This window comes from Acanthochromis polyacanthus, chromosome 18, assembly GCF_021347895.1.
Source record: "Acanthochromis polyacanthus isolate Apoly-LR-REF ecotype Palm Island chromosome 18, KAUST_Apoly_ChrSc, whole genome shotgun sequence".
Lineage (NCBI taxonomy): Eukaryota > Metazoa > Chordata > Actinopteri > Pomacentridae > Acanthochromis > Acanthochromis polyacanthus.
This window is the reverse complement of record NC_067130.1, coordinates 13,728,836-13,738,882: the sequence shown is the minus strand read 5'-3', so window position 1 is coordinate 13,738,882 and position 10,047 is coordinate 13,728,836. Positions and strand designations below refer to the sequence as shown.

The window sequence follows — 10,047 nt, the reverse complement described above, 5'->3', positions numbered from 1 at the left end:
GCTGCAAAGTCAGTTTTTTTTTCGTTAGTAAATTGTAAAAGTTAAAATCATAGTTCATATAAAAAATCTTATGTAGAAGATTATTCCCTTGAAATTGTCACAAAATATGGCATTGGTAAATACTTTAACCCTCCTGTTGTCCTCAGTTACGGGCACCAAAAAATATTGTTCCCTTGTTTGAAAAGAATCCCCAGATTTTTTGAAAATTTGCAAAACCTTCAGGAAGAAAATTCCAATAATTCCTTAAAAGTTTCCCTTACAAGTTCTTATTATTTTTTTTAATCCCCCTAATTTAGCAAGAAAATTCTTGTAAATATTTTCAAAAAATGAGGAAAAATCTTCCAAAGAAATCTAAAAATATCTGAAGTGATTGCATATATATATCAGTGAAACTTCTAATATTTTCTTTAAGAACATTCACATAAAATTCACCTAAAATTCAAAGAAATTCGCTGGATTTTTTTTTTTTTTGTGAATGTTCTTAAGAAACACTTTTAACATTTCTTTTTTCCGCCAAAAAATGTTCAAAGTTTTCCCCAAAATGTTGAAAATGTGGACATCAGAAGTTTCACTGTGAAAATATAAAATTTAATATAATTTTTTTTCTCCACATTTTCAAACTTTAAAATAAATTCCATCCCTGTATCCTGCTTTATATCAGTAACCAAAGCGGCCACTAGATGTCGCTGTTGCTCCTTTCTGTTTATTCTCATACAACAGCGACACGCAGAGGCCGTTCTGTGCTACTGCGGCAGCACCATAAGCAGTTTCAGACGACAACACGTTGCGATGAAAGAGTTAAAGTCCAAAATCCTATTACTGCTTGTTTACGCTTACACTTCAGTTGATTTAGACACGTGGTCACATGGACGGAAACCAGTAGGCTGCGCTGTTACCCGGATGATACGCTCACAAACACCCCGTGTGAGTCTCATGAAGTTGATCTCTGCCTGCAGACCATCATGGATTTCATGACAGATCAGGATGTGCAGAAGGTGAGGATTACTTTGAAATAACAGCCGCTCTGAGCTGCAGCTTCTGCTTCACTCACACTGTGAAAGCTCAGATGAAAAGCTTTGACTAATGTGTTTTCCTGAAGGGGGAGAAACTCGGATTGAGAACATTTCAAGCTCATTGCATAACATGCTGCAGCCACAAGTGGCCTCTTCAGAGACCAAACACCCCCCTTTGTTGCTGCACAAAGCGCCAGCTGTGTCCTAAAGAGCAAGTTCTCCATTTAATATACATAAAATATATTCTTCTTGTCTGTAGATACAGACAGGGACACAAGGAGGATATAAAATTGAGATCAAAAGAGTATTTCTCCTTTAGCAAGTAAATGTGTCACAATGTCTTTTTCAAGGATAGAACATTAAACATTTACTTCAGCTGGTTATGTAATAGAACTCAGAATAGATTTAGGGTGTACACTTCAGTATGCAACCCTGATGGTTTTCATTATTAATTAGTCTGATGTTCAAAGCTCAAAATCCTCAGAGTGGACACAGTAGAACTGGAAACATTCCATACTACTGCATGGATTGCATTTTTGTGTGAAACTTAGGGTTGCAACTAATGGTTATTTCCATTGTCAGCTAATGTGTTTGAACAATTTATCCATTTATTTATCAGTTGTTTGGTCTAAAAGATGTTACACAGTGGTGAAATGTGTCCATCAGTGAATCCCAAAGCCCAAGATGATGTTCTGAAATGTCTCATTGTGTCCACATACCTATAGACAATCCATTATAAATTCTCTATAGTCAAATATTCACATTCACACTCAATGTTCACACAAGCTGGAAAGAAATTTAGACTTTTTTTAATTTAAAAAAATCACTCAAACTGATTACCTGCAACAGATTAATTTAATAGTTGTCAGCTGCTTGATTAATCGACTTGTGGTTGCAGTTGTATAAAATAGTGGTTCAGTTATTTAACTGTTCAGTTGACAGTAAATTCAGCACAGACTATTTTGATAATCAGAGTCGTTCTCTAATTTCCAGCTTCTCAGTTGCAAGACTTTGCTATACGTGACAGTAACCTGAACATTTGACTTGATTTTTTATTTTATTTTTTTTAGCAAAAACATTTTGATAAAGTCACCTTAATCCTCCTGTTGTCCTCATTCATGGGCCCCAGAAAATACTGTTGCCTTGTCTGAAAAAAGTCCAACAATTCTGTAAAAAAAAAAAATCCCCAAATTTCTGAAAATTCGCAAAACCTTCAGGAAGAAAATTCCAATAATTCCTTAAAATTTTCTCTTAAAAGTTTTATTTAAAAAAATCCGCCAAATGTGGCAAGAAAATTCTTGTAAATATTTTCAAAAAATGAGTAAAAATCTTCCCCAAAAAATCCTAAAAATATCTAAAGTGATTACATATATATTAGTTGAAGTTCTAATATTTTCTTTAAGAACTTTCACAGAAAAATCCAGCAAAATTCGCTGGATTTTGGTTGATTTTTTTTGTGACTGTTCTTGAAAAACATTTTTAACATTTCTTTTTTTCCCACCAAAAATGTTCAAAAATCTCCCAAAAATGTTGAAAATGTGGACATCAGAAGTTTTGCAGTGAAAATATATTTTTTTCTCGACATTTTGAAACTTTGAAACGGGTCAGTTTTGACCTACAGGACAACAGGAGGGTTAAAGTCACATTTTAACAGTTCTCTGCAAAATGCAAAAAACATCAAGCGACTATTTAATTTGTCTTTGCTGTGTTCTTATTTTATGTAGTTGAAATCAGAACGCATTTAGGACGTGAACAGTATTGACTTGACTTGACATTTGACTTTGAAAATTGCGGACAAAAGAGTAAATCGGCATGAAATAGAACTATAGAGGGGACACCTTCTTCTTCCCTGTGACTCGTTGAACTGACTGAGCAGCTCTTTCCTGTGGCTTCACAGTACCGGGAGGACGGCTACGTGGTTCTGGACGGGCTGCTGACCCCTCAGGAGTGTGACGAACTGAGGCAGAGGATGTCGGAGATCGTGGACCGGATGGACGTCCCCGAACACTGCCGCACCACCTTCTCCACCTACCACGACGAGCAGCTCAAAACACAGGTGACTTAATATCAGTGCTGACGTCTAAAAGATATCTAACAGGGTCAGCAGCTCCTTTAACAATCTTTCCCTCACATGCTTTCCCTTGCATCCACACTTAAAGATGCAGGTAAGTTTGTGTGTTTCCCCATCAGACTCGTGCAGTTTGCAGATACATCCGCTGTAAATCACAGTATTCACCTCGACCTCAAGTGTCCCTCCTGTCAGGCTAATAGCAAACTTTTATGTCAACAGTGCAGTCAGTGCAGTGACTCTGTCCTCTGTAACATAACTGGCTGATCATCTGAAACTTGTTCTCTGACCTGCAGGGAAACGCAGACTATTTCATCACCAGTGGAGATAAGATCCGCTTTTTCTTTGAGAAGGGAGTTTTTGATGACAAAGGTGAGTTTTAGTGAAATCCTCTTCTGTAGCCTGTAGATGATTTCTTACACAGTGAAAAGTGATTAATCATCTCCCGACTCTCAGGGGAATTCATCGTACCAAAGCAGCGCTCAGTAAATAAAGTCGGACATGGTAAGAATCATGAATTTCTTCATTTGTGTACAGAAAGCTCCTAAAAGTCCACGACTGATACCAGTTGTCTTCTTTTAGCACTTCATGCATATGAACCTTTGTACAAAAAGGTTACACATTCACCCAAAGTTCAGGTGAGTTTGCTGTTAGACAATGTCAGAGAATAAAGTAGTGAGTCACAGAATAACCTGCACTTCCATTTAATGTTCTCCTAGGGCATCGCTAAGAAGCTGGGTCTTTCTACTCCAGTAATTCTACAAAGCATGTACATTTTCAAGGTAAAGCATCATTCTGTAAAATATCTTGTATCAATAGATTATGCTACCATATATAAAGTTAGATTCAGATTTTTTTAAAATCTTTTCCAGCAACCAGGAATTGGTGGGGAAGGTAAGAAAACTCAGTTGAATCTTTTTATTATCAGTTTTTTACAACAAATACACCTTTTTCTATCATAGCTTTCTGAACAGCTTACAGAATGTGACAACCTCTCTCTGTTTTTATTGCATGTAACCAGATTTGGTATAAAACAAAACAGAAAAGACAAGTTAAAGCAGACATGAAAACTAGATACTAGCACCTACGGGTGCAGCTCAAAAAATTCAGTATCAATGCTAATATTTTGAGATGCTGGATTTCTGATTTTCATGAGCTACAAATTACAATTATCAAAATTTTTAAAAAAGCCTTGAAATATTTCACTTCACCTGTAATGAAAATGGAATATATGAGGTCACGCTTTTTAATTTTTTAAATTACAGAAAACTGAACTTTTCCAATATTATTTTTATTTGAGCTGCGCCTGTATTTGTGTGTGTGTATATATATATATATATATATATATATATATATATATATAAAGACAAGTTTGAGATTATATTAGTGTCATCCTAACAATGAATGAGAGCACTGAGAATAATACTTTTCATTAAAAACAAATGTCAGGATCAGTGTTATTCTATTATTTTTTCAGTTCAACAAGAGTTATATACAGTTGTGCTCATAAGTTTACATACCCTGGCCAAATTTGTGAAATATTGTCCTTTTTTTTTTAGCAAATATGTTTGTTAATGGAAACATTTTTCTTTCATTTAGGGCTGGTGTTCAGACAAAGCTATTTATTGTCATGCAATTGTATGTGCTCTGATCATTCATGTTTTCATTAAAGAATGGAGCACATTTGACAAATTCTGCCAGGGTATGTAAACTTATGACCACAACTGTAAGCCTAGTTAAGATCCTTGTAGTGTTTTGGTAGAACCTGGTATAAAGTGGGTAAGTTATAGATTCATAAACTTGTCTCACTGCCCACTTTTTAGTTGTGTTCTTTTGGCAAAGATGAGCATGTGGGCATGTAGATTTTTCCATGTGTTGTATTTTAAAACTAAAGTCTGTTATTAATATTGGTCGCTCATGCAAGAGAAGCTCTTTCTATTGATGTCTTTTCTTTTATTATGGATTTGTAGCAGATTCTTGTGTGTTTCTCAGTGACACCACACCAAGATGCCACATTTCTGTACACGGAGCCGCTGGGCAGAGTCATGGGGCTGTGGATTGCCCTGGAAGACGCTACTGTTAACAACGGCTGCCTGTGGTTCATCCCAGGGTCACATGACAGTAAGTAGCAAACCGCGAATATGTCACATCCAGACACTTTCTACTGCTCCATCATATTGTATCATTTATGCAGTATGTCATCTTTTTTATACACCACCGTTCAAACGTTTGGGGTCACACAGGCAATTTCAGGTTTTCCATGAAAACTCAGACTTTTATTCATGTGCTAACATAATTGCACAAGGGTTTTCTAATCATCAATTAGCCTTTTAACACCATTAGCTAACACAATGTAGCATTAGCACACAGGAGTGATGGTTGCTGGAAATGTTCCTCTGTACCACTATGTAGATATTCCATTAAAAATCAGCCGTTTCCAGCTAGAATAGTCATTTACCACATTGACAACGTCTAGACTGTGTTTCTGATTCATTTTATGTTAAATTCATTGAAAAAAAAAACTGCTCTTCTTTCAGCGATAATGAAGTGATCCCAAACTTTTGAATAGTAGTGTCTGTTTTCTGAATGTGATGATAAATATACCCTCTCCTCTTCCAAGGTGGTATTACCCGTCGTATGGTTCGCACTCCGGAGGGCACCTTTCCTCTGACGGACTTCATCGGTAGAGAGCAGACGTATAACGAGGAGAAGTTTGTCCCCACGCCGGTTAAAAAAGGTACTTTGCATTTGTCGTTAAATTTACATTGGCTAATGACTGGTGAAGGAAGAATTTGAATATTGAGGATGTTTTATAAAATGTTGTGTGTAGAAACACGGGTTTGATGTGGATTTACACAGTTTTTATGGCAATATTGGTAAAGTATGTAAATAATATGCATAATGTGCATTGTGTAGTGTTTAAACAAGCAATCATTTAATGGAACACTCTTATTTTCTCTCATACTGAGAGTGCAGGAATGAAACGGTCCTCCACATACTACATTCATGTTAAACCACAGAATCACATTTTTGTGCTTAACTATAAACAGTCTTTCTGCTAAGCTAAACTAATGCTGCTGGCTATTAGTTCATAATAACTATATGGACATTAGAGGGGCATCAACCTTCTCATCCGCCCCCCTGCAAGAAAGCTGACAAATATATCTCCTAAAGTGCTTCTCAGCTCCTAAAATGTGAGATGAAAAGCTTAGCATTTGGCATTTGCTCATAAAAACAGCTTTAGTGCTGGATTAAAAAAATAAACCTGTGAGAGTCGGTCAGCTGCTGCACAATCCCGACCTTTTTGACGGATTCATCAGAGAAGGATACAGAACTGGCCATATGGTCACGATATGAGAGTCAGGTTGGAAAGAGTTGTATGTTGCCACAATATATATACATCATGTGTGTGTTTGATGACACCCGTAACATCCATCCCTCTGTGTTCAGGTGGTGTTGTCCTGATCCACGGCGAAGTGGTGCATCGAAGCGCTGAAAACATCTCCGAAGACTCTCGCCACGTCTACACCTTCCACATCATGGAGGCCCAGGAGACCCGCTGGAGCCCTGACAACTGGTGAGAGCTTATCAGAGATAGGAGGGTTTGTGGTGTTTATTTTATTCTGTTATTTGCTAATCAGGTGTTTCTGGCAGACGGTTGGCCCAGGCAGCACATGGAGGGACGAATAAAATGTCCAGAGATATTAAAGGGAGACTATTCTTGAAGCAAGATGCACAGAATCACTTATTAATGTGCTGCAAGATGCACCAAATGTAATCTTTGCAGCTCAGATTTGTCCATATGAGCAAATCCCTGCTTGCATACTACATGTCTGGTATTAATCTGTACTTGTTAGTGTACTTCTGGGAATTAATTTGTTATATTGAGCAGCTTCATTCTCTTTAATTCTTGAGATACACCCTGAGGGATATTTGTAGTAATCACAGCAACTGTCTCACTCCCCGGAATATGACATTGCTGTTTAACTCTCTGAACTCTGAGATGTAGTCTGAGGTGAAAGAAGGGCAAGACTTGACCAGAACTTTGCAAGGTGCAATCACAGCCAACCAAAGACACATTTGAAAATAGCAAGAAATCACACAAATGAAAACAGTAATTTCAAATATTAGAAACTTATCTATGTAAAATACTAACAATCTGGGTTGAAATTAAGAAAACTTAATTCTACAATTCTATAATTTAATTTAGCAGCAGACGCTTTTATCCAAAGTGACGTACATTTGAGAGTAGATACAACACAAGCAAGGATCTAGTCAAGAGAAAAGAACCTGGAAGTGCCATAAAACAAGTTCAAGAGTCAGAATAGGAACATAGTGGCTACAGTCAGTAGATGTAGTTGGATTTTTTTTTTTTTTTTTTTTTATTGCGTAAAACACTTTGAAAACTCCTTCTGGATGGTCACAGTTCCTGAACAGGCACATTTTTTGGGTTAGAGTTCAAAGAAAAACATCAACACAAAGTTAGATTGTGAAAAACAGAAGCAATGTGAGCAGTAAATCAAACTGTACAACATTAAACATCAGGAAAAAACACTCGTTAAACAATATTTAAAACAAGTTTTAGGTTGAAATGTTGACCTAAATTTTATTTTATTTATTTTTTTTACATTTTTGGGTGCTTTAAACAATTCATAGCAGACATTTTCGTAGGGATCCATAGTGATCTGAAATAACACTATAAATGTTTGCCATGAACTTTCTTCTTTACATATTGTCTTAAAAGGTCAAATATCAGCAGTAGAGATGGTAGCACACACAAGTAGCAAAATAGGCTTTCTTCATGACAGACATTTTGACTTGTCACAGTAATAAAAGGACAGCTGCCTCCTAACATTATCGAAGTTCTGTTCTATTTAAGTGTCCCAGAGTTTAATTTCATTACATCTGTGCTGCTCTTATTGTGACATGGCCAAAGGCCTGTTTATTAAATGATCTGCTCCTTATGAAGTACCTGTTCTGTATCATTCTACAGTTTTGTGCTCACAAGCTTCACAACAGAGTCAGAGACACTAGCATGATGACACGAACACATAGGAGCACGGTCTTCCTCCTACAGATGAAAAGTTGAATTTGTTAGTAATAAAAGTCCCTGCCTCCCTTTGTCTGCTATGACCCTTGATGTTAGCTAATGTTAGCTGTTAGATATTATTATGCAGCTGAATATAAAGCCCCCTTTCAGACATGCATTCTTTCTAAGCTGACGTCATCTGAATGTGTCGGCTTCACCCAGCTCACTTTTTCCGTTAGAAATCCAAGAACTAACATTTCTGTATGGCTTTCAACACGTCACACATCTGAACAGCGTGGCTTTACTGCATGGATACACAAGTGATGCACTTCAAGTTCTGTGAAGCCATTTGGAGAAGGTTCCCCCCCCAACATAGCCGCACCAATATTGGACCAAAAGCATCACAGAGAGCATAAAAGACAGTTTGTTGCCAGAATTACACATCTCCCTCATGCATTTTGTCAGACAATTTAACATCTATTACAAACTTCACTGTAGTGAAGATGGAACAGGTCAGATTAATAAGACCCACCAACAATGAATGTAATCCTGATTTTTACAAACACTTAACTGGAGCTGAAGCTTAATTTGTTGCTCCCAGCTGTCTGTAGGAGTCTTTCCTCTGAGTTTATTAATCAGCAAGCAACCAAAAACCAGCAAGATCCATGTGAGTGTCTGTAAAGTGAGAGATTTTCAAGTTTTTCTGCACATGGCACAACAGTAGCTTCATTAATTTCTTAGGATTATAAACAATCCCTAACATGAACAGCAGGTCTCACTGTTTACTTTTCATGTGTGAACTTTTCTTGTATGAACATTGACTCTGTGTGACAGGTGAGCTGTCACACAGAGTCAGTGTTCAAAAGAAGCACTTAAATAATTTGTTACATAGTGGATTTAGATTTGTTTCTCCTCTATTAGCGCATTATTACGTATCATGTCTCTCGACGTTCTGTTCAGTCTCATGTGCTTGACAAATATCCCACACATACCATGGCTCTCTCTGTCACAGTGGTGGGTCTGTCTGATTAAAGCTGTGCGGAACATTAACATAGAGGAGATCCTTGTCTGAACTACAGAATATCGTCACTTCACAAAATAGTTGAAGCCAGAACAGTTATGTGTCCCATGTGTGAAGAGAGCTTTATTCTAAAATGTGCTGCTCTACTTGCAGTTGAACTTTTCTGGTGTGCTGCAGAGAAAGGTTTAAGTGAATCAACCAATGTGAACACGCTAAAACATGTTTCTTTTCTGCTTGTAATCCAGCGAATTTTGCTGGATTTTGGTTGATTTTTTTTTTTTTTGGTGAATGTTCTTAAGAATAATTTTTAACATTTTTTCCACCCAAAAAATGTTCAAAGATTTCCCCAAAATGTTGAAAATGTGGACATCAGAAGTTTCACTGTGAAAATATGTATATATATTTCTTTCCACATTTTAAAACTGTAAAACGGGTCAATTTTGACCCACAGAACGACACGAGGATTAAATAGCCGCACCTCAGTTATAATGAATTGCTGTCTTTATAATTAGCTAATTTCATTCAAAATTTCAGCCCTACTTAGTAAAAGTGAGACTGTTAATGTCAAAATTTCCATATTTTAACCCATCTGTTGTATTTTCATATCTCCTTAAAGGTTGCAACCCACTGAGGAGCTCCCGTTCCCACCTCTCTACACTAAATGAAGGATGTCTTTGGCCTTCGGTGCTGCTCAGGATACTTTTCCACCAAGGGACCAAAATGTATGATCAGTTTATCCGTAGAAAATGTGATGCAGAACTTATGACCTATGACCTATATGTGGATTACTATATAGCCTGATCCTGAATTACCTTCAAAACTGTGGTTTTATCGCAGAAAACTTCAATTTTCAAAGAATAAATCAGTGTTTTCTTTAATGAGACTTAAATCAAGATTTCATTGAAATAAACTTCCC

At 36.8% G+C, this 10,047-nt stretch overlaps 1 protein-coding gene across 1 annotated transcript; it reads left to right on the top strand.

Annotated features, from left to right (window-relative positions):
• The first annotated feature begins 799 nt into the window (after positions 1–799).
• Positions 800–10,014, top strand: phyhd1 (phytanoyl-CoA dioxygenase domain containing 1). Its single transcript, XM_022198593.2, has 11 exons — positions 800–995; positions 2,911–3,069; positions 3,378–3,453; positions 3,538–3,585; positions 3,664–3,719; positions 3,801–3,863; positions 3,954–3,975; positions 5,074–5,202; positions 5,702–5,818; positions 6,532–6,658; positions 9,748–10,014. The coding sequence occupies exons 1-11, from the start codon at positions 963–965 to the stop codon at positions 9,794–9,796; spliced, it is 879 nt and encodes a 292-aa protein (XP_022054285.1). The 5' UTR covers positions 800–962; the 3' UTR covers positions 9,797–10,014.
• The last annotated feature ends 33 nt before the right edge of the window (positions 10,015–10,047 follow it).